We start from the raw sequence: 25,260 nt of genomic DNA, 5'->3' as shown, positions 1-25,260 counted from the left end.
TACCATACACTGTGGTATGACCCTCCTAATCAAATGATTCAAAGGGAGTTGTAATGACTCTAGTCAATGACTTGACTCGAGTCCAACTCAAGTCACAATTTTTGGCAACTCAACTCGAGTCCCAACGGGTAAATGACTTGAATCGAGTCTCGACTTGAATCTCTTATGGAGACTTGACTCGAGTACAAGCTTATAAGACCAGAGTCTCCAAAAAAATTGAAAGCAAAATTTTAGTTGACTTGATGCCTGTCACCCTAATTTATTTTCATTATGTCTAAATAAAAACAAAATACCAAAAAATGACTGCATTTAGCTGTGTTTTAATTGTATTTTGTTCAAAATTTGTGACTCAAATTGATATGAGCTCAGTGCTTTACTCGATTCGACTCAACTTGACTATACACAAAGTGACTCTACTTCTTGGCCTAATGACTCAACTCGAGTCACAATGTCAAAATGATGACTCAAATCAAATTTAGTGACTCGTTACAACACTGGACTCCACTAGACTCGAGTTGGCAGCTGAAACCAACTTGACCTGGCTTGAGTCACCAAAGTAGTGCCTTGTTACAAGACTGACATGTAGTGAATGAAAGGTGGCCTCTATGGCTACAGATGACAGCAAGTCCAGACAAGGAACAGGCAGCAGTGGTGTTAACTGTGGGTTTGATCAACAGCGGAGACAGGTGCATGGCGGCAGCAGCAGTGCAGTAACAACAGCAACTGATGAAAGAAACAATACCGATGTGTTAAACATGCATGGAATTCCAAGCTTTAAGTCCATATAAGTCAGGAGTTTTTTGGAGGGCGTCAAAACCACTTTTTTCTGAGGGAAAAATTTGCAGTGATAGACAATACGGGCAATTCACAATGGTGCACCTCCAAGAGTTTGCAACGCGTTTGCCAATCACGACACGCGAAATCTGTCAACCCTTTGCAAAGGCGCTTTGGATTGACAGATTTCACACATCGTGATTGGCCAACATGTTGCAAACTTTTGGAGGCGCACTATTGTGAATCACCCATATTCAGCATTCATCAGCTCAGAAATAGTACTAATGCCTGGAAAGGGTCCATTTTGAGGTTTTATCAAGCAAGCCAGTGATTTTCATCTCCGTTTTCTTTTTTCTTTTCTTCACACCCCCCTTTTCCTTTCCCTTCAAATTTTTTTCTAGAGGCAGGGGAAAATTGTCTCCCTTGCTCTTCCACAACACCCATACACTGCATGAAGGATCATTCAAGCTATTTCTTGGTTTCATTCTTGTACAGCCATGACTAGAACTGCCCTGTTGTTTTTCAAGTGGCCATATGAACCCATGGCCCTGTAGCAGAGCAGGATGAACTTGGGTCTGAGAGGGAGTGTTGTATTCAAGTCCAGTCACAAGTCCCTTCACAAGGCCAGTCACAAGTATAAACAGTGACAAAATAATGCTTTTGTCACAGCTCATTTGATTAGCTTTTGCATTGGCTTTTAAGACTGAATGACTTGTGATGGGCTTACAGGGACTTGCTGGGACTTGTGATGGGCTCAAATACAGCACTGCTGACAGGAAATTAAATAATGGGAATCGAAGGTCATTGTGTTTATTTGTAACTCATAGAAATGGAATGTATAGCTACAACATTGGGATCATTTTTAAAAATTTCTATTGCAGTGGTAACTTGTAGCGGCTTTTATTCAGTAGATGGGTTGATAATTGATTGTCAAAATGGCCACATCAAAGGAGCATCCTGCAGTTTCCAGTGTGGTGAAGGGTATCGGTTTAATGGAGCAAACAGCACCACTTGCCAAGCCGACGGATTATGGAGCCCATCTCAACCCACCTGTGAAAGTATGGAGCAAAGTTGTTGATTTCCTGATTATCAAATAATTAACATGCTATGCATTGACACTCAAGATCTGTACTGATAATTTTGCTCAAGAATTGCTATTGCTATTGGCAAATCCAAGGAGACGCCATTCTTGCTGGGCCATCACTCTCAAACACAGGTTTAATTTGAGCATGTATGCACGTTTTTGCTAGTCACATCACCCTATTGATCTGAGAGAAATGTAATAAGCGCGTACCACATTTATGTGCACAGGCTGGCCCCACTGTAATAACTTCTAATTTAGGTCGCTGGAATAGTCTTTTGATAATGGTTTTCTTACATACTCTTGCATGTTGAATAATATTGTTTGCTTTCTGTGTTTGGATATGCTATTTTCTCAACTGGACAGTTATGAGGTGTCCAAAATTAGACCCTCCAGCCCATGGACACTTCCGCAGTCAGCCCTGTAGTGACACCTTTGGCTCTTGGTGTTACTTTGTCTGTGACACCGGGTACAATATCACCGGTAGCCCAGCAAGACGATGTGTTGCAGATCAGACCAATGCATTCTGGGATGGAAGTGCTACAAGATGCCAACGTAAGCCAATCATGAATCACCTTGCACAGTAATAGATTCCTTTCAAATATCCTGTTACTTGTATCATTAGATCTCATCAAAAGTTTACCCTCCGGAGTTTTGAGTCTATTCATGTACAGATGGTAATAAAAACGAAAGCTGAAAACTGAGTTACACGCACATGTAATTTCAATTTCTTTAATACTCATACTCGTACTAATCAAAGTACTTTGACTCAAAGTGGAAAACTAGAAATAATATTAGAAATAATACAAAAGTACTTGGTTGCAAAATGAAGATTTAGGCAAATGGAGTGTGTTTCCAGTCACTCATTTGTGTAAAAACAGAACAGACCCCAGACTTTGACTTCAGTTTGCTGTAACTAGATTTACCAGTACATGTTGATATTTTTTTCAATCTGGCGCCTGTCATTGACATTCATCCAAAAATACATGCAAATTGAAAGGAGAGAGAGGGACATCGAAAATGATTTGCCAGTCATCAAATTTGTAAAGTTATGCAGCGGCTGGCAATGTATCTGTACATAGGCCCTTTATGTGTTTCAGTGGCAACACCAGTCCCAGTGAGATCTGATGAGGCCTTTACCTGCTGCACCTAGCAAGGATTAATCTCACCCGTTGGTGATAGCGATCAATCCTGAGTTGTATTAGCAATTTGAAATGCAATGTCGATCAGGAATATAGAGGCTGACCAACATTTAACTCCCGTTTGTGGCCTGGCAATTCATTGTTGTCTTAATGTCATTGCTTTGTAGAAGTTAAGTTTCAACGAGTAGTTGCACAGACAGTGGTGTAGCTAGTGGGGGTTTGGGTACAAAGGGGGCACCAGCATCTTACGGGGGGGGCACCAGCTTTCAGTGGTGTGATTTTTTTTTGGGGGGGGGGCTTTTGTTAGGCCCCCCAGTGGCTACACCACTGTTCACATACATTCATAGGCCAAATACAGCACTATGCAAATCTCACTTTAATACATGTAACTGGTTGTCCATTCAAACTGGCATTCATGGCCATTTGACCACAAGTATCAGTTTGAATATACCAGAGCATTTGTTTCATTTCCGCAGCTGTTACCTGCCAAGTTCTGCAGCCAGGCCCCGGGTTGCTCCCAAACCAACCTGGTGTATGCCCTGCTGGGAACAAGGTTGTGTATAATACTACTTGTGGTTATGCGTGTGCTGAGGGGTACACCCTGCAAGGTGGATCATCCATGACGTGCGGTGGAGATGGCCAGTGGCAACAGATGCTGCCTCAGTGCATGGGTAAAATGTGCTGTATGGGGCCATCCGTGAAGTACATATGCAGGATGGGAATAGGGGTGGGGTACATTGTATACAGACCGTGTTCAGGGAGGGAAGGGTCGTTAAATCGGCTGAAACTCATGAGATCAATACCGGTATATTTAATGCCTACCAAGACCATCTTTTGTACATCGAAAATCTTTATACACAGACACTTTCACTGCAGCCCTCAGAGGTTTTACCAACTCAACAATCATCAGGACATTGAAGTATACAGAATGCATATGTGCAAATGGGGGGGGGTTCTGCATAGTGGATGGCCCCTAATAGGTTTACACTTTGTAAATGAAGTGGACTCCTCCCTTAAGTTGTCACTGTCACCACCTGTAGCTGCATGCCAGTTGAACTAGTGTCTTTCTTGATCTACAGAAGCCATTACAGTCCATTCCGGTCATCACAAGTCAGTCACTTGTTGACCACTCGTCGTCAAGTTTAAATTCACCAGCTTCTGCTCTATAAATCGCCTGTGACAAAACACATTTCCTTCCAGTAGTTTGTCATTGTTCTGACTTTGCGTTTTCTCATCTAGTGGCATGACTTAGAAATGTACCTGTACGTGTTCATTCTTAAACATCCTGGTTGCTTATACCTAGTCTGGTATTCATTATCAGAAATCACCTGTGCAAGCAGTGACTTGCCTGCCCCAGTCAACGGTGTGAAAAGTGGCTGTTCTCTGGAATATGAGCCCTATGGCACCATCTGCACCCTGTCATGTAATCATGGATACATACCAACAACTTTAATTCAGAGAACTTGTCAGAATGATGGAAATGATATGGGAGTCTGGTCAGGTGGAACACTAACCTGCACAAGTAAGTATCGTTCTACCTTTCACTGTGGTATGTTGAACAGACCTTCTTCAGTTAATTCAAGGTTCACCTGTTTTCTTTGAATAAGGCAGGGACAGTGTGCCTCTCATTGCATACCAAACTGATGGCTTCAGGTCCATTAGATTTTGGAGAAATTTGGCAAATTTAATAAGTTTAATATGAAGGAGTATTGCAGCCAAAGAAAATTGCCAACAGTTCACAGTCAGCAATTTTACCCTCATTTTGACGAAATGGGACCTCCTTCTTAACTGCGATTTGAGATCAATTCCTGATAGCGTAACCTTCAATTCATCAAGTTTCAGGAGCTAAACAGTTCACCACGTTAGCAGAAAACAAAATTAATCAACAGAATTTGGATTTCATGAGAGGAGCAAAGTGAGGCACTACCTGTCCTCCCTCACAAAATCAAAACAAAGCGATGCAAAAACAACAGATGGGAAAAATGGTAGATAAAGTGGGCCTAAAATGTGGGTATGTATGTCCATGAGCCCAAGTTTTTAAGCAGTGATGTATCAAGTAATGTACAGCAGCTATCATTTTTACCCTTGGAGATTCCGTTGATCAACATGTCTGTTGTTTTTAGAAAAGCAGTATCATTGATTTATCCAAGGGACCAACAGAAGGCATTTCCCCCCTCCCTAGAAGCAAAATTCATTTTTGTTTTGAAGTACAATGAAAGACACTTTTAAGGGACGTTTTCTTTACCCTTCTTTCCCAAAGCATGGACAAGCCCCAAAATATACCCTTACCCTCAGACAGACAATTAACAGTAGCATAACGAAATTCCCCAAATTTTGGGTCCTTCAAATAGCCCCCATCATAAAGATTTGATCCTCGATCTGCATTTTGGCCTATCTGGCCTCAATTTTATTACACAGTGCTGTTTGCTTGTATATCATGAATGACATTCTCCATTACAGCCGTCATGATTTGATCATTGGATGTGAGGTTTTTCCCTGTTGCTTCCAAGTAAATTATGTTCTGAAACAGTTTTAATCTCCTCTGTGCAGTTGTGAAGTGTCCACTGCTTCCTACCCCAACCAACGGTTTCAAGTCAAGCTGCATCCGCTACGGGCAAAATGTCACCACTGGCGGTCTCCACCCATTTGACACGACCTGTATATCAGCCTGTAATGAAGGCTACACCATCTTTGGCACGGAGACTCGTAATTGCCTGGTCTCTGGAACTTGGGATGGGAGCAGTGTGGAATGTAGAGGTACGATAGCAGACAGGGAGACAGTTCTGTATTCCAGTAGCACATAAACAGAATGGAGTATGCCAAGATTATTTATGCACGCAGGGTCAGATATCAGTAGGGTTTTACATTGTCTAGCATTCATGCATGCTTTGATCTTGAATACCGTCTTGAAGTACTGAACTGACTCAATGGATGTTCAGTGTGGCATTGTTTTCTGAAAGCTGACAAAACAGTGGCCAAAGCCACAGTAGTCTGTTTTAAAACTTTGTAATGTGTACATTTAAAAAAATCAAACATAGGTAATACAGTTATGTAGCATTGCCTTCATTAAAAAGTGCAGTGACAGACATAAGTAATGAAAAAAGAAGACAGTAATAAGTGGTCTATTTTTTAAATCAAAATGCTGTAATTGGGAAATGTGTTTCAAAGCAAGGGGCTTAGAATGAAATGGCTTAATAACTTCAGACAAACATAAATGCGGTACGCATTGGGTTAAATCTGAAACAGTTTGAAATTGAGATTGTTAAGGGATATTCACTGCCGATGTTACTATTAGTGAGAAGTGTTACTATTAGTGAGCAATATTTCAGCAAGACGTATTTCAAAAATAATTTTGAGGGGATAGAATCCAACCCTGTTGATGGACAGTATAAGTGATCATTTTAGCCAATCCTTTAAATCCTAAATGTTTTCTTCTTTTCTGTAATCACAAAATGCAATAAAATAATCATCTGATAAAAATCATACCAGTGTATATAAATGAATCTCCTAGCACTGAACGGATGCAGCAAGTTTATGATACACTATTCTCTCCAGACATAACAGCCCCAATTGTGCAGTGTTCCGTGGATCAGGTTCTCTTTGCCAGAAAAGGGCAGAGTGTGATATCTGTGTCTTGGCTGTGGGAACCCATTATGGTGAGTCATTTTAAATCTCAGTCCTTTGGACAGTTTCATGTAAGTCATAAACCTAAAAAATCAGCAAAATGACAGTTGGTATGTTTCCATTTTATTCCGTTTTCATATGTAATAGAACACAACATTATGTTTTGTCAAAGTGATAGCCATCCCCGATGCGTGACACAATAAATTGATTGAATGGATCACAACAAGATCTAGAGCAATGTTTCTACTATGGTTTTTTAGAAGAGATGCGAGTAGTACAGCTTATGTATAATTTGAATTATTCTTCAAAGATAGACACAATCCAAGCATATCTTCCATGCAGGCTTCTAAAGTGTCTGAGTCGAAGCAAACAGAATTTGCTGTCTCACAATTTTCAAAAAAGGTTCATGGATTGTACAGGTTGAAATTATCATGGTCACTCTATGCTGTTTATTGGTGGGAACCACAAGTACTAATATAATACGTGTATTACTAAATGAGCTGTGAGGCTTTTGTTGGACCTGTCACAGAGAGTAGCATAAACGGAGCTCAGTTTGCCTAGGGAAGCATGTGAAGGAGATTTCTAGTCTACCACAATCAGTCATTCAGTTTTGTCTTAGTGCTGTCAATGTAAAGATCATTGTTTTCCTTCTTCACATTCTGGACCTTTCCCTTACAAATCTGCTACTCCGTAATGTATATATTTTTGTTTCATTTCCTTCACGAAGGCCGCAGACGCTGGCCATCAGATCACGGCCGTTTTGCTGTCCATCAACTCACAGCTTGTCAATGGTTCCAAGCCTAGCACTTTGGAAGAAGGAACCTACACACTGGTCTACTCAGCAACTGACAACGCTGGCAACTCAGGGTCGTGTTCTATGCTACTTGAGACTAAAGGTAATTACCAAACAATTTGGGAAACCTATTATTTTGAGTTAAAGTGAAACTTTGTGATTTGTGTGTGATGGGTATTAATATGTACACTGAAAACTCATATTTCAGTGCAATTTCTTTCAGTGACCTGGTGCGCTGGCTTGAATGCCCCGCTGAATGGCGCTGTGCGCCTTGTGTCTGGACACGGCTCCTGCATAGGGGGTGCTGTCTTCGGCTCAACCTGTGAAATGAGTTGTGACACCGGATACACCTTGTCAACAGAAGGTGCAACACTTCAAAGGCAGTGCAGCCGTGTAACTGATCAAAGTAGTCAGGGATATTGGACTTTTGAGCAGCCAACTTGTGAAGGTACACGTATTTGTCTTCGTCTTCTGTCTTGTGGTCACCAGGAGACCTGCCTATAGCTTGAAAGTTGACAGAGCAGAGCCATAGCTCGTGTTTTGCTTCCTCATTGAGCACTAACAAGCTACCTCTATGGTCCATAGATGCACAGGGCACAGTGGGTACATTAGCAAGATGATATGCCATCTGAGCTTGAATAACTCAAGCTCAAATGCTCATTACATCAGGAAACTCACAATTAGGGCTTGAGCTGAGTATGTGCATTTTTCTGTGTAGTCAAGAATTCTGCTAGACCAAATTTTCGGGTCTGAGCCTTTTTATCCCCAGATGAATGTCTGACCTGACAAAGTTCACCATATATCATGCAACAGAAATTCACAAGCTATACAAGTCACACGAAAGTGCATCAGTTGTCAGTTTAACTTGGAAAAAAAAATAGGCAATTTGGGTCTAGAATACTGTAGCATGGCACTGTCTTTCAAAGTGAAGGTACATCTTGACATTACTGATCTTCATGTTAGTGTGGTCGATGTGCTGCATGTCAGCTGTTGAGCTTAGCCTGCCGAGCTATGTCACCAAACTGCCGTCTGGGGTTCTTGTACCTATCCCCTCATTGGAATTTAAAGAAGACAAAAAAGAATTCCTAGCTGCTTGAAACCATGAATTGGCCGATCCAGTGTCTCTCGCATGTGCCTATCCAGGATGGGGGGGGGGGGGTTGGCTGCTTTGTAAAATGTAAAGCACTTATCCCTGTGGTCCTGGGTTCGATTCCAAGCCCAGGTCAGATTTGTTTGATTCTCTTCTGTGCCACAAGGATTTGTAATTTTCTCTGGTGTTCTTCCCTTTGCAAAAATCAACACCTCCAATCTCTGGGTCAAATGTGGGTCATTTGGTGGCTGCCTAAGGCACCTTTATGTATCTTTGACTTGGCAAAGTTTATAATGCCTTTATTGCACAATGTATTTGATCATGCTTGTATGAAATTTGTCTTGCATGATTAAATAAATTTATTTTAACTGATGATTTGACCTTTATAAGGAGCTCGTGTGTGGTGTGACACAGCATGTGCACAGATGTATTTGTGTTTGTTCTGCAGTCAGAGTTGGTCTCTCTTAAATGGCATCACTTCCTGTGGGATTATATTGCCACGTGCATTGGCATTTTGCCCACTTCAAAGTTTGTGACCTTCATCGGCAGATCAGAGAGCACGCAGACAGCTCAACGAACCAGGGGCGAGCATACCCGGGTTGGATTATTACGCGAGCGTTAACACACGTTCACACATGCAAAGTCAACCCAGAGAATCATCTCAGCAGGGTTAGAAATTACCCGGGTTAAGTGGGGTATTGAGGCAGTTAACCTGGAGAATTTCTAACCCCGAGAAGAGTTGTGTGAACGCTCCAAGATACCCGGGTAATCTCTGGGTTAATTTTTTCATTAACCCCAAGATTACCCGGGTAAGAGCACTGTGTGAAACCGGTATATATTACATTACACCACCTCTTGGGGGTATTATACTTTTTTTGTACACCCAAGCTGATGATAATTAATCAGTTCCTGTGAATTTCTTTAACCGTCAAATAGGTTTGACCTGCACTATTATGAACGTTTTGAATTGTATAGAAAACACTTGTCGCTACCCTAATGTCACCAATGGCTACATCAGCGGTTGTGTTGGGGACACTGCCACCTATGGCGACTCCTGCCAGTTCCACTGTGACCTGGGTCATAGGTCACCCGGTGAAGGGAGTGTCCGCGACCGCCAGTGCCAAGCAGACAGCTCCTGGAGTGGCCCCAACTTCCAGTGTACAGGTAATGTGCCAGTTTGCACGGTCCCATGCTTTATGTTGGACGTTGGTATATCTGTAAGTTGGACTCGATCTGTCTGGCTCGTAGCCTTTGTAGGGAAAATGAATTTAGCGTGTTGTGGTTGAACTAAACCATGAGTTCAATTTGAATTATGTCCATGGACATGTATGGTAGCCCAATTTCAACTTTCTCAAATTAAGTGCACTGTTGCTGATTTGAATCATGCCAGTGACCTCCAGCACCGCAATAGTCTGGTGCTTTTCATACCCACATGAAAACACCACCTGAACGAGCATGACAGAATCCTAAAATACTGTTTGGTGTAGCAGTCATTCCGTAGTGATTTTGGATCACTGATCGAGACACCCTGCCTCTACCCATTCAGACGTGTGGCTGTCTGACTCTCAAGTAGAAGATTTTATCATTCACATTGGATTTTAATTTATATTGCATGTATACCTTTATGAACTGTTGTACATTTTAATGTACATGTGTATACTTTTCGCATGTGTGTAACTTTGAATGTGATGTTTTAATGAAGTTGAAAATTTTGTGATGCACCAAAACAAAAAATATTTAACAAGGATGTGACAGTGAAATAGCAAACAAACAGTCCTCCACTTTTCTCACACCTGTAACAAATTCAATTTAAAAGCAAATAACATGAAAATCAGTGAACTTTGTGAATGTATGTTTTCTTTCTTGTATATTTCACCTTTCAAGTTGTTCTCATAAGAAGTTGAATCGCAAAGTGAAATCTACATTAATTGTTCACAGGCATGCAACTTTTCCTCAGATCAGCAGACTTCTTGTCTTTCACTAACACTCATGTCATTAAAAATTGAAAAACACCGTACAAAGTCTTGTAAAGACCAGAATTTCCTTGATTCTTGTCAAAGTCCAAGTTGCATGCCTAGTGTTCAGTTGAGTGTCCTCTGTGCAAGAAGAAACTTTGTCATTCAGCGATATTTTTTTTTTCTGTTAATCCTATATTTTTTATCATTTTGGCTTCTCTTTGACAGTGACCGTAACTTGCCCCGGCTACTTCTCTGTGCTGAACGGTTTAGTGGATCCAGCCACATGTAGCCAAAATGCAACCTTACCCTATGATACCGTGTGCCGTTTCTCCTGTGATGACGGCTTCCTCCAGCAGGGACCTGCTGTCAAGACTTGCACCGACGGTGGTGACTGGGACAATCCTCAATCCACCCAGTGTCTGGGTAATATTATCTTTTTTGCCTGACATTAGTGTATTTACTGGACTGGATTGCACAATAATAATAACAAGCACTTGTAAAGTGCCATCTATATAGCAAACTATTCTGAGGTGCTGTATTATCATGCTCTGATGTATTATCCCTCATGGGTATCGCCAGGCTTTTTTCTAGGGAGGGACAAACCACTTTTATTCCTGGGGGAAATATTAGGGGGGTTAGGGCAAAGCACTCATCAACTATGAACTGATATGCCATTAACAGTGGGAGGGGGAATTTTGAGATTTTTTTCAAGCAATTTGGTGATTTTCATCCACTTTCGTCTTTTTCTTTTCGTGTCTTTTTTTTTTTTTTTTACTTTTATTCCTTTTTTATCGTTCAATTCTGTTGGAAGAAGGGAGTGGGGCAACTCTTGCCTCTTCCTTGCCACGTTTACTTTATCCCTTGCTCTAAATTCTGACTCAACCTGTTAACACTTGGATTCAACTTTACAAAGCTAAGATATTAAGTTCCTTTGTAAAAAAAAAAAAAAGAATTAAGCTTTCCTTTACTATTACTTTGTACGATGTGGGGCTTAGACTTTGGTACGGAACATTTCAACACTACATTATTTTCACCGAGCAACAAATATTACTTATGGACAGTGTAAAACTAAACTTTTGAGAAATGAAATTTTATAAAAAGGGTCACTTTTTAGAAAATAGTATCACACAGCATTACAGTAAGAGTTGACAGAATAAGTATATTGTGCAAGATTATCTGAAACTGCCATAAAGTGCTAGAAATTGTATCGTCCAATGCCTGATTGAATGTAGTTGAGGATTATTTATTCTTCAAAACTTTGGCACGCCCTCTTAAAAATAAGGAAAATGGTATTGGCATCCTGTTTCTGTGTGTTGTTACATATGCATTTAATGGGAAAATTGAATTTGGTCCTTTGGGAAAAGGACCAAATGTGAAGCTTTCTCTGCGCCGCTCAATGTAATCTCTGTAGAGCACAAATTTGTTCCTTCTTGAAAAAATGCAGTTCAGAAGAATTTTGTCTGACAGAGATAATCCAGATTTGGCTAATTCCAATTGAGTTGGACAAAATAACTGCACCACATAGTCCGCATCAGTTAATCTGGTCGATTTTGCCCAAAAAGAGAAATTCAGAAAAATGGTGAGTCCAGGCGATAGTATACTCCCTTCATAAAAAGAGTAGGAGTTTGTTGAACATCAGTTTGTCTGAGTGTACTACAGGACACATAGATTTATCAGCTCAGACTAAACCCATGTGTCATTATGCATCACTTCATCAAATGATGCATGCATCTCTGTAATGTTTCATTTCATTGGCCTGCAGATGAACAGCCTCCCAAGTTTAATGTCTCTTGCCCTTGGTCCCTGGAAGTTGTTAGTGACTTTGGCCTCAATTCTAAGATCGTCACATTTGATGAACCATCTGCTACTGATAATTCGGGAATGGTGAATGTTAGTAGGTGAGTCGATCAGTCGAAACCATGCCTCATCTTGTCCTGCTTGTGTATGTTATCTCCTTTTGGCTCAGTTGTTGAGACTATAAGCACCTATTTCAGGCATTTTAATCACCTGTCATTGCCAGTCCACAACTTTTAAGGTGAACTTACTTGAGTGTTGGGCCAGCTATCATGCCAACTTCATACTGTCTTCTCTGTTGAAAATTAACAAAATTCATCCAAAGGGGGCTCAAATTACATTATATTGTAATCTTTCCCTCGTACTTCTGTTGCTTTGCAACAGGCTGGCTGGTCATATGACCCCTGGAAGCAGATTTCCTGAAGGCAAAACGACAGTCACATACATTGCAACAGATCCCAGCGCATTGTCTTCACGTTGTGATGTCATTGTGACCATCATAGGTAATATTGAGTCCATGTTTAGAATATTTTGAGGGGTAATTTCTCTTTCTAGTTATTAGTCTCTCCTAGCCTGCCTTTACCTCTGTGTCTGGCTCCATGTGGCATTCTTATTGATCACTCATTTTCAATTCACAGAGCTAAGCATGTTGACAAATTGTGCAGATGTAACAGGGAAAAATGGCACACTATGAGGAATTAGCAAAACAACAAAAACTCTAACTAAACCAAGGATCTTTGAAGGAAAAGTCGCAGGAAACTGAATTAATAAGGACTCAGACACCAATATTTCACTTCAAAAAAAGGGACAAAAAAAATTTATTAACGAAAAAGGACAGGAAAAATGAAAAATAACTAAAAGGACTCAAGGACTAAAAAACACCCAAAGACTAAGACTTTAAAAGACCCAAAACCAAACCCAAAACCCAAACCCAACACAGTATGCAAAATGGACCTTATGAGTTTACACTCAGACTTCAATCACTGACTTCTAGCAGAATAGGGCTCAAGCAGAAAAACCACACTCCAGTTAGGAGGAACAATACATAGGTACATGTGAAAGTGACTGGTCTCTGCTGATCTGCAACACTGAGTGTGACCAGACCATGTGGCAACGCTATATGGGGGAAGCTAGGGCTTAAACAAATAAACAGGGGGGCACACTACTAGAAAAAAATCAAGAACTCTAAACTAAAGTCAAACATTTTTAAAGGGGAACTACTTCTATGTAAAAACGTGTACTTAATAACATAAACATTTCTGGCTCTGCCACACAGACACTCTGAAGATGTCTGATATGGCCACAACTGTAGAGTGCTCTCTGTAAAACTAAAGATTTAGAGAAGTACCTCCAGACAGCATGCTGTGCACGTAATGGCACCCTGCTCCTGAATTTTTACAAGGTCCTACACATGTTTACATGTAATTGCTGTTCTCTTTTGTCCTATTTGATGTGGCCTACTTTCTGCCCCCTTTCACACGGCTACCCCACATTGACTCAAAAAGAGAAAGTTCCTTTGTCATCACTCTCTTGTGGATTCCCCTTTCCCCAGTGCATCGCTGTGCAAGACTCCAAGCTCCCAATTCCGGTTCAATCCACTGTGACCACCCTAGTCCTATCTTTGGCACCAATTGCAGTGTGGAGTGCAATACTGGCTATACCCGGAATGGATCGTGGAATAGAACCTGTCAGTTAGCCAGTGATGATACAACCTACTGGGATGGGCAGACTACTACATGCACAAGTACGTATACCAAATTGTCGTGAATTCCATAAGGCCATAATCTTGCATAACATCAACAACCATGTTGAAGTCCAACTTTCCCGAAACTGTACCTACATACTTGTTGGATTGAGCAACTAGATTAGATAGTTATGTGTTGGCTAATACTATTGTATGTGTGCGTCCATGCCTTGTGCCTAAAGCCTTGTGCATTAGAGCACCATTATAGCACATGTGTTATGGTAATATCATTTGATACATTGACCTCTTCCAGTTGTTAAGTGCCCTGCCCAGCCCGCCCCACCCCACTCTGTCAAGTCTGGTTGCAGCCTCCCCTATGAACCCTTTGGCACTGAGTGCTCCTTCTACTGTGAGAACGGGTACGAGGCACAGACTAGTGATGATGGGAGGTCCCGCTGTCTGGCTGACGGTACCTGGTCAGGAACAGACCTTGTCTGTAACGGTAAGTTTGCCCTTCGCTTAAAATGAAGTACTGTTTGGCAAGAAAATATAAAGGAAAAGAATGGTTCTGCTGAGTTCCACACTGTACATATACTGTACTTGGACACTATATACCTACCAGTGATGCCGCTGAACAAACCCAAGTACATGCACAACTAACACAACGTGGATCAGGACACATTATATACCCAGTGTGGTCTCAGTATCGCATGTATATTTTTGCTAAGCCAGAAAAGTGTCTGTGTTATGGTTTGACACCCCCACCTTCTCAGGTCAGATAATGGACCTTTGCAACCTTCAGTCACCTAGATATTGTGCAGTCAATTGATGTCAGAACAGAGACATGAATTTTTCTCCCAAACATTTTTTTGCGATCATGTTGTTGGTGCTCATTTGTTTTCTTGCAAGAAACGGAGTGCCCGATCCTGAGCCCAGCACCAGACATCACCCTCACCCCAGATGTCTGCTACAGCCAGCCTGTGTTTGGCCACAACTGCCTGCTGTCCTGCACCCAAGATGGATTTGCCATAGAGCCTCCAGGCAGCGATTACGTCACATGTCTTGGCAGTGGGAAGTGGTCTCAAAATATCTCCAACATCCATTGTGTTGGTCGGTATATTTGTTACATTATCCATTACATGTGAAATATATTCTGTTGTAAAATTATTGCGACTGCGTACTTGTTAATTTTGGTCACTCCTGAACAGTTTTACCATGGTAGTCATGTGAAAGGGCAATCAGTGCCATTCACTCATGCTTTTAAAAGATTGTGACTAAGATTTGCCTTAAGGAAGGGCCTAATTTTCTCACTGTTAAAAGTTTCAAATATCCACATGGGACTTCAAAAATTTCAGTCCCCACATCTTTAGGCAAGGCAGCCAGTAGGAGGGACAATGGATGGGAGCATTGTGACTACTGAATATTAGAATCTCAGGCATAATTTAACAAACATGTAATTCATTTTATTTTAATAATCTTCCTTACTCTATTCACATAACTGAGGGTGCAAACTGCTAACTTTTTAAAATCTCCTTTTTTGGTCATTTTTGGAGGGATATTCAAAGTGTTACTGCCCTCTTACAATACAGAAGGTGCATTATGTATGTGAACAAGTTCTTCTCATGGATACAGTATTTTGCTTTGTTAAATCATTGTGGTCATTCTATATTCAACAAACACTTTTGGTATGAATTATTTTCTAAGGGGTCATATTTTTATCTTTCCCTTTACAGACCACCAAAGTCCTCATTTTACCAGTTGTCCTGCCATCATGATGGTGTACGTCGAAAAGGGTTCCACTTCGGCACAAGTCAACCTGTCCGTTGCCGCCATTGACAATGACAACACCCCACCTACAGTGACCTGCAGTCCTGGGTCTGGTTGGTTTGAAACTGGCAAACACAGCATATCGTGTGTTGCAGTGGACGTGGCCCTTAACTCGGCAACATGTAGTTTCATCGTGGAAGTGAATGGTGAGTGATGTTGCATAGTTGTTAAATATTTATGTATCGGCTGCAGTTTTTTATTGTTGGTGCAACAAAGCTTCACACCCTTCCTTTCAAAAATGCTTACAAGCTCTCCAGTAGCTAAGCAAAACTCAACTGCTTCGTTAGTTTTGCAGATATCAATATATAAGCTATGCTTACTGTAAATAAACTCATTATTATATCAGAGATGCCACTTTTCCGATTTTAATCGCATACTTGTACATGTGTACTTCCAATCGGGCGGAAAGCTTTCGTCATGTATGTATCTTTTTGAGTAAAAAACAGCAGGCTGGTCTACATGTAGGCTGCAACTCATGACTGTGATCGACCAGCGATGATCACGAAAGAACTTTTTTGTTTTTATAGGTGACTGCATGATGAAGATGCACGTTTTGTACATGCATGCAAACCCATGCATCAATACGTATAAAACAGACACCGTGCAATTTTCCGATTTTTTTGGCATAAGCTAGTGGCATCTCTGTTATATAACAAACGTGTAGTCAAAGTAATAATCCCTAAAAAGTATGTAAAAAACATCAACTGGTGTTACGTTACTGAAAAATATTGTTGTTTGTATGTGGTTGTTGAATGCTAGCCGTACTTTCCATCTTCATACACTCTGTGATCCTCATTCATCATTTGTTTTTTCTCCAACCTAATTGCCACAGAGCGCAAATGTTCTGCCCTCTCCCCACCTTTCTTCGGGGAGTTTGTGGATGAGTGTCACAGCGTGTACGGCAGTGTTTGCCACTGGGAATGCATTAGCGGCTACCGCTTGGTTGGATCCAGTGAGGCCATCTGTGAATTCAACGGCAACATCACATATTGGCAACAGGGCGGCACACCAAGCTGTGAATGTGAGAAACAAACGCTGAACATAAAGTTCCCTCAATCAGTCTTGGTTGAATATGTTAATAGGCAGATCCATTACGCATGCTCATTCCTAGACGTTGGGAAACTCGTGCTTGCTGCTTGATGGAGGATTTTCAGTCATGAGACTTTTTGACTGTCAGTGTTCACTTTACACTGATGTGCACGGAAACACACCCACCTAAGAAGTCTCTTAACATTCTAAAATTTGATATGAAATTGCCAATAGAAATAGGCAGGTTCAAAAATGCACATGCCTTAATGGACATAGTACGCTTCCCGAGATGCCTTTGCCCATCATGTTATGTCATGTGAAAAACCTCTGTAATACAAGCTTGGGGTCCAAGGTCCAGTGTTTTCATTACAGTAGAAACTTTCGGTTTAACATGGTCCCAGTTGCTCTGTCAATTGCATTAAATATATCCACTGACGAGCAATGTTTCTCTGCCAACTTCCAACTGAAAACCCCCTTTTATTTACCCCCTGTAGTGATCACTTGCGAGACTCTGTCTCTCCCAGACACAGTGCAAGTCAGTCCGCCGGTCTGCATCAAGGGCAACCCACCTGCCGGTGACCAGTGCAACTTCTTCTGTTTGAATGATTTCACCCTTGTCGGGGGTGTGTCATTAAAGTCTTGTAACAGTGAAGGATTGTGGGAAGGTGGTGTCAGCGACCTGCCGTCAAATTGCGAAGGTGTGCTCTACCTAAAATCTTTTTCACAAAAACAAACATACCTATTCATCTTCAAACTACAATCATGCTGAGTTGACTCAGAAAAATAAACTTTTAACAAAGTGGAATGTTTCCAGCCAGTAGATAGGTGATGTGGTTTTTAAGCAGTGAATGAGTGTCTGCAGTTTAAATTGTACAAGCGCTGTAAATCCATATCAAGGACCACAGACGTTGCTAGAGGAGGAATATGAACCCCCCATTAATTACACTTGTGAAATTTGCCAATTGTCCATCTGCAGATTTCAGGATGGCAACCCCCCCATTTAAAACGGTCTAGCAGTGCCCATGATAGGGACATTGGTATGCTGTGCGGTATTATAGGGCATGGATTTGAACTTACATACCAATCGTAAAGTAGAAGCAAGATGTAATGGTCAGTGCCGTCACACTAAAGTTTCAATGTGCTCATCAATAAGTAAAGCTTTACAGATTGGATTTTTTGTAGGTTCATTGAACTTTGAACCCTCTGCGCAAGTTCTCCCTAGACAGTGACAAAAGGATCAATATGATTTATACTCAGTGCCATAACTGCTGGGCACCTCCATGAGCTTATATGCAGAGAAATATTTGTGCACATTCAGGTGAAAGTTGGCTGTTCATATACCACACTGTACACATGCAAACTAGGGTCTACATGCACTGCTCCAAGTTCTGTAGACCTTTTGCATGGTCGCAGAGAGCCAAATGTTATGCTAATGTTCAGAGTTACAGGCACCTGCTTTGTCATCCTTTTTGTCATTTTTCCCCATAGATCAAATTGCTCCTGTTGTCATCTGTCCCAGTGACATCCGAGCCTCCTTAGAAGATGCGGGAGGAGTTTCTGTGACCTTTGACATTCCTATGGCACGGGACAATGACCCATCTAGTAACCTGACTTTAAGGACATCACCAGTAGACATAGATTCGCCATACATCTTTAACGAGTCTACGCAGGTGGTTTACATGTTCACCGATGCAGCTAACAATTCTGCAACCTGTGTTTTTCTTGTGCAAATCTTTGGTGAGTTAAGTTTCGGGACTGGGGAAGTGTGCTTCACAACCTCTCACCCACAAATTTTAGTATTTTTACCAAAAATTTATCATTTCTTAAATTGTCTGACAATTACATATCATTCATTTTCTTAGATTTTCATGCTCGAAATTCTGAAGATATATAAAATCAGACCCTCCAAAAGTCTTACTTTCTCAGCTTTTTGGCATTGTACCCATCACTTTTAAGGTGAGACAATGGTTTACAGTATTTCAAGAATTGTTGTACACTTTAGATGAGAGGGAGCCATATCTTGTCTTTTGCCCTACACACGGCTACAACATCACCACCCGATCAAAGCTAACGGAGGTGACTTGGGAGGAACCAGTCTTTGAAGACCCGTCGGGAGATGAGCTGGAAGTCAGCAACAACAGGGGCTCAGGAAACACAGCCACCTTCCCCTGGGGGACACACGCGGTGGTGTACACGGCCACCGACACTGGTAACGGCAAGACTGCAATATGTGAATTCCTTGTGGACATCCGACGTAAGTGTAAACTCCGGGTCCCATTCTGTGCTGACCCACAGCCAAATCTTTTAAATCACTTTTATTTTTGATGATCATTCAATTCATGAGATGATTATCAATTTCAGATATTTGCTGGTTGGGTTGGAAATGTAGGCTTGTAACAAGAGTATTTGTACATATCTTTACACCCTAAATCAATGCAGACTGGACCAAGGTTTTTTCCTGCCTAAAAACCATGTAAAATTTGCAAATGGATGATATTCCCCCAAAGAAGACAAGCTGACATACTCAGATTTCTTGAAGTATTTCTCTGTTGTACATTTTTTAACAACCGGTCAGCTTTGTAATAGCCTGACTGCGGCACGAGCAAGGTTGACTGGGAAACAAACTAGCTGGGAGTTTATAAATTGTCACCATTTGCCCAAACTGAGAGCAAGGACTCATGTCGAAAGACTTCATGAAAACTAATGAACAATTTTGATTTCACCAATTGACACACAAGCCTTTGGTGGATATTCGTTTTAGAGTAAAATGCCATTGAACATTTTACATGACTTTACTCCATCCAGTTCATTGGATTAGATAAAACTATATTCAGAAACCTTTTTACTCAAGAAATTCAGAAGAGTTTCATTGTGTGAAACAAAAATGTACTGATTGCATGCAATGCAGTGCTCAGTTACAGTTTGTGAAAATCAAAATTATGCACTTCTGTCTGTCTGTCAGTGTGACCTTCTCTGTGAGGATGAGTCCCAAGTCACCAGAGCCACTTTTGAGTCACAAGCCTTTTAAAGAGTCTTGAACTATGGAAATAAGTGGAAACCCTAAACATTTTCATCAGGAGACCAGAATGAGTATTCAAACAATTTTGACAGTAGTCACAAATTTTGTGTGATATGAGTGCACAGAAGTACCACCAAGTGTCAGTTTGTGGGTCTTGGATAAAGCTTTGGTGTGGCAGGACTTTGGGAGTGGACATTTTTACTTTTGTGATGAATTTGTATCCTGTCTGATGGTGATAGAGCATTTGGTCATGAGTATGTATAATATGTAAATAACTTCAAGTGAACCCTGTGTCACTTGCATTTACCACAGCCGTAGACTGTCCGAGTCTGAATATTCCTGACAATGGCGGATTAGCCTGTGACCAATGGGACTATGGGCATTTCTGCACCATGTTTTGCCAGGAAGACTACGACATTCCCCGACTAAGTAGCAGCCAGAAACCACCCAGTCAGTATGTGTGCGGCTTGTCTGGCTTGTGGACTCCTCATGGCTTTGTGCCAGATTGTTCAGGTGAAAATTAGAAATTCCCTTCACGTAATTTAGTGGTGTCACCTAAGTTTAATGGTATTTTTATGCAACTACAAGGTACAGTTTGCCACATTTGTGTTTGTTTCAGATGAGGCAAATTTTACAAGATTCTTGTGACGTTTGACTAAAAGTTTTGGGAACATGAAGTGAAACAAATTCTGTGGCAGACTTTCAGTCAGATAAAGAAAGAAGACGGTCGCAGAATTTGAACTTTTGATTGGTTGGACTCTGTTCATGTGTGTTGAAACTCAAATCCAACTTCAGCCAAGGTTTTTTGTTTAGCTGACCATGGATTAAAGCAAACACAAAAATGCATATTTTCGTGCCTTACAGATTTCTCCAACAATTTCCATGATTTGAACGTTGATCTAGTTTCCATTATAATTTGAACCTCGTGAGCCATCAAGGAAGCTTGATCTCTTGACAGAGAGCATCTGCTTGCTGTTTGCCTGGGATGAATTGCAATGTGCATGAACTCCAGTATGCCTCTAACACCATAAACAAGGACAGAGTTAAAGGTCAAAACTTATCACTTAAGCACACAAGCACTGAAAAAAACTGAAGCAGGTTTTGGTTATGACCACAAAATACGCTCCAGCTGTAATGAATCATCTTTAGTTTCATATTTGCATGTGCCAATATTTGGCCATGCATTGAATAAAAACTGTAGAGATTCGTTAAATTAAAAGTGAAAAAAAACAGCTAAAAGATGTAAATGGAAAATCTGCTGTAAATTGCTTCCTGGCTACAGTGACAGAAAATACACAAATCAACATAATTTGGAGGGCCTGACACATTGGTTTGAATAAAATTTTGCAAGGACTAAAATGTCAGGCGCAACTATTCAGTTTAAACTGTCATGTAATGTATTGTATATTGCTTGTGACAGACTTAAGACGAATTCTTTGCGCAACGCATACATTTGCCAAGCAGTAATTTAAATATTCAGGTGGTAAGGCATTAACTAACATCTGAACCCTGAATCTTTTCCAGTGTCTGACCACATTATTTAAATTTAGGGTATTTTGGGTTCAACATTCTTTATCAGAAACCAGACGTCCCCGCCGTGCTAACCTCCCTTTCGAGCTGATGTATTTCACTGGAAATTGTACCAGTCAAGAAACCAGGGACAGCATTGCTGCAGCTTTCATTACCCTCCTACAGAACTCAAATTTTCAGGATGCATGCGACACCGCAGATCAGTGTACTGTTGTCAATGTGAAAGTCACGTGTGGCACAAGTAGCCGCAGACGCCGTAAGAGAAGCCTGGATGTCGGTCAGGAAATGTATGGCATCCGATTGAAAAGAAACCCACTGAGGGCTGAACGAGAATCCCCAAAGTGGAATAAAATGAGATCTCGGTTTAACAAGCAGGAGGAAAGCTCAGCAAGACGACAGCCAAGGGAGACAACTCGGTGGGAGACCGTTATCAATTTTGAGTTCAGCGCTCTTGTCCACCGTGCTGAAAACAAAACAAGCTTTGATGCAGTAGTGGACACAGAAGATGTCATGATAAAGGTGGCAGAAGGTTTCATCTCAGATTTGGAAGATGGAACAGTGCCGGCCCTTGAAGTGCCCGGGCTTACCACAGTCTTGCAAGATGATTCCATGACTTACGGTTACGCTGAGCTCTTATGTGGACCAGGATATGTTGCCAACAATGATGACTACGTGTGCAGTAAGTGTATGCACAAAAACAAATTATGCATGACATTCTCCCCAGAACAGAAAGGAGCAAACAGAGTTAAGGAATAAAGCATCTAGTCAGATTTTTTTGAAAAGACACAAGACGCTGCCCTTGGAAACCTCTGACTTCGGCTTCCTGTATGTGTGTAATGCTTAAATGGATGTCAGAAATGCAGTTCATATCCAAAGATGTTTTGCCATTTTAAGGCTTTTACTTAAGATTTTTCTCATGCCTTTTGCCAAACAATACCTTACTGTTTGTAGAGGTACTGAGCACAGTGCAACCTGGATGCAAGGGCCTGCACAGTAAATTCTGGATGCCGGATCAGTCTTTTCTGTTCCAGGATGGAGTCCCCCTCGTTAGACTGTAAATTTTTTGGTTGTGATGTCACCATTCATTGATACGGCTCAATTTTCTGTCACTTGCCAGGTGCTTGCAGCACAGGCTATTTTTACAACAACTCAACCAACGAGTGCAGTTTCTGTCCCAGAGGGTACTATCAGACCGAGCAGGCACAGTTTGCTTGCGATCTGTGCCCCCCTGGAACCACAACAGCTGTTGAGGGTGCTAACAATGAAACATGGTGTGAAGGTGAACAAAGTTGCTTGAAATTGGTCGTTATAAATGGGTTTTTATTTTGTTGCTTTTCACAGAAGGTTTTCTTTATGTCAAGTTGTCAATTTTCATTAGATATTGTCAGACGTGGTGCAATAGATTGTTAAAGGTGGATTACAGTGGAGTGTGAATGTAGGATTCGTTTTAGCTCGTGTAAATTCAATATTTTGGTGAGTAGGAATCATTTGAAATTGCATTGAGAGCTGGAATAGAACACTAAAATTTTCCATGAATGTGATCATATACGTCACCTGTGACAAAATGAGCTTGAAGTCGGAAATTGTCATTTTTCGGTACAGTGTGGCTAAGCCAAATTTGCAAGGATGGTTAATGTTTTGTCTACAGATGAAACTCATTCTGTCGTTCTGTCCAACTTTAATACGCTGATTATTTTTGCTCTATCAAGCATCTTAAAACCTGTTTTCGTCCTGTTTAAAAAGCTGACCGATCTTTGACTTCAACACATCGAGGTATTTTTAAATGCCAGTTTCTCGATCAATTAGCTTCAGGTTACAATTGATACGTGTATCTCCAGTTCTATACCACTGGAAAGCTCTTATTCTGCATCATCCAGGATGCCAAAGTCTGACTTAAAGCTTACTTTTGGTGGCAAGCTAGGCATAGTTTTTCATTTAGGTAGTGCTGTTTTCGTATCTCAGGTCACAACAGTGACGTTAAAAATTGTCAAACTTGTGTTTTTGATTGGATTTCAATCAGAGGAATGCCCGGCTGGTAGTGTCTCATCCAATGGCATTGTTCCTTGCTCCAAATGCATGCTGGGAGAGTATCAACCACTGCTTGGTCAGATGTCATGTGTCACCTGTCCCAACGGCACAACAACACAGGACTATGGTGCACAGTCTCGCAACCAGTGTCTGGGTATGATGAAAGCATTCTGTTTCCTGGAGAAATTAATTTGCATTTGTAAACTTTGACATTAATGAAACTATGAGGAAAAGAATTGTGTGAATTAAAGGCAAGTCTCAAAAATCCTCATGTTTTGTAATTTGCAGGAGGGGGATTTGTCAGGATTTTTCAGACAATCTTTTTAACATCTGGAAAAATCCTTAGTTTACCATTAAGGCATTTTAATGTATAGAAGTTGATGGGTATTTTAAGGGGTACCTTTAGTCCAACAAATGATAGACCCTGCGCTCATGTGGGGCACTCAAAACTGCTGATGATTACTTTGTGGATATTTCATTTTCTTCTAGTCTCACCCTTGAATTAGATTCATTTCAAGAAGGGAGGAAACGATTTTTTTAACATGCTATCTGAATTCCTTTTGGGTCAGAAATTTGCCGCCCCGGAAGTGTGTCAGACACGGGATTGGCTCCCTGCAGACCATGTGAGCGCCGCACCTATCAACCCCTGAGCCAGCAACGCCATTGCATACTGTGCCCCGGCAACTCTACCACCCTGAACCATGGGTCCATCTCTCAGGACGACTGCAAAGGTATAAACTGTGGGTTCAACGTACTCTCTGAGTATTGTCTACAGTTCAATTTCCATGGCCTGCTGTATTGGTAACACATTATTCTGTCATACCGTGAATATTGGTATTGCAGCTGTCAGCAAGATACGCTTAGCTGTCATTGTAAAAACAATTGAAATTAACCAAGTAGTATATCATGCCATGGTGTAGTCACCTTGGTACCTTAGTGCTTCCTCATTTTCACACTTTACCATATGGGCGATTCACAATATAGTCACCCCCAAGAATCTGCAATGCATTGGCCAGTCACAGCACGTGAAATATGTCGACCCAATGTGCATTTGGAAAGGGTCGACAGATTTCACACATCATGATTGGCCAACGTATTGCAGACTCTTGGGGGCGCACTATTGTGAATTGTCCGTATTGTCTTCCTATCATTCAAATAGTCAAATTGTTGCTTTCATTGCAATTTTGACAGCAGCCCGCCAAAAGCAGAGACCCTACAAATTTAAATTTTGTTGAGAAGCAAAACATTTGTGTGGGTTGGGCAGTTGAGGGCCAGATTATGTATTTCACAAGCATGTCCACACAAGCTGTGTGTATCAACACATGCTGATCATATGACGATTGTTAACCACATTAACCACATTCTTTTGAAAATGCAGTGCACACATACAGGCGATGTTCAAGATTTTCTGCTTCAAAATTCTTCAAAAATTCATCATTTCATTTAATGGACATTTACACCCACATGAATGACTCTTTGGTAACTACTCTAGGCCGACATGTAACCTTCATTGACTCCTGAATATTTCAGCCAGGTCTGCCGCCCTGTAGAGAGCCCAGAATTGTGAGGTGTTGCATAATTTTCTTTGTCCCCAAGGAATGCGAGTGGCAACCTTTCAAATGTGGCTGGATTAGCATGCTGCGGTGCTGTGTCACTCATCAATGGGGCCCTGGAGCACTTTTGTCTGCGGTGTTAACCCACTGGCGCGCTATGCCCAAAACAGTGGTGTACTGTTTAAAAATAGTGACGGATTACCTTTGAAAAATGCAAGCCAAAAAATGATGGCAATTCCCAGCAGCAGGTCATTTGTTCCAAGTACTGTCTTATGTTATAGGGACCAGCTCGTTTGTCCCATTTTGGGCACCCCGGCTCTGCATATAAACCCAT

At 41.2% G+C, this 25,260-nt stretch overlaps 1 protein-coding gene across 1 annotated transcript in view; it reads left to right on the top strand.

The window, feature by feature from the left end:
- Positions 1 to 25,260, top strand: part of LOC147800280 (uncharacterized) — a 70,960-nt gene that overhangs the window by 19,243 nt on the left and 26,457 nt on the right. The window contains exons 8-32 of the mRNA XM_087141785.1: positions 1,656 to 1,832; positions 2,222 to 2,410; positions 3,474 to 3,668; positions 4,319 to 4,519; positions 5,548 to 5,754; positions 6,553 to 6,653; positions 7,349 to 7,517; positions 7,638 to 7,862; positions 9,480 to 9,668; positions 10,688 to 10,885; positions 12,225 to 12,360; positions 12,641 to 12,759; positions 13,809 to 14,000; positions 14,254 to 14,442; positions 14,850 to 15,050; positions 15,674 to 15,913; positions 16,600 to 16,788; positions 17,291 to 17,494; positions 18,285 to 18,533; positions 18,799 to 19,050; positions 20,128 to 20,328; positions 21,395 to 22,024; positions 22,463 to 22,624; positions 23,366 to 23,527; positions 23,943 to 24,104. Coding sequence (XP_086997911.1) covers positions 1,656 to 1,832; positions 2,222 to 2,410; positions 3,474 to 3,668; positions 4,319 to 4,519; positions 5,548 to 5,754; positions 6,553 to 6,653; positions 7,349 to 7,517; positions 7,638 to 7,862; positions 9,480 to 9,668; positions 10,688 to 10,885; positions 12,225 to 12,360; positions 12,641 to 12,759; positions 13,809 to 14,000; positions 14,254 to 14,442; positions 14,850 to 15,050; positions 15,674 to 15,913; positions 16,600 to 16,788; positions 17,291 to 17,494; positions 18,285 to 18,533; positions 18,799 to 19,050; positions 20,128 to 20,328; positions 21,395 to 22,024; positions 22,463 to 22,624; positions 23,366 to 23,527; positions 23,943 to 24,104 — 5,139 coding nt within the window. The remainder of the gene's footprint in view (positions 1 to 1,655; positions 1,833 to 2,221; positions 2,411 to 3,473; positions 3,669 to 4,318; positions 4,520 to 5,547; positions 5,755 to 6,552; positions 6,654 to 7,348; positions 7,518 to 7,637; positions 7,863 to 9,479; positions 9,669 to 10,687; positions 10,886 to 12,224; positions 12,361 to 12,640; positions 12,760 to 13,808; positions 14,001 to 14,253; positions 14,443 to 14,849; positions 15,051 to 15,673; positions 15,914 to 16,599; positions 16,789 to 17,290; positions 17,495 to 18,284; positions 18,534 to 18,798; positions 19,051 to 20,127; positions 20,329 to 21,394; positions 22,025 to 22,462; positions 22,625 to 23,365; positions 23,528 to 23,942; positions 24,105 to 25,260) is intronic.

The sequence above is a fragment of the Acanthaster planci genome, linkage group LG01 (genome assembly GCF_054643075.1).
Source record: "Acanthaster planci isolate LZ-2023a linkage group LG01, COTS_SCS, whole genome shotgun sequence".
NCBI lineage: Eukaryota > Metazoa > Echinodermata > Asteroidea > Valvatida > Acanthasteridae > Acanthaster > Acanthaster planci.
This window is presented reverse-complemented; position numbering and strand designations above follow the sequence as displayed.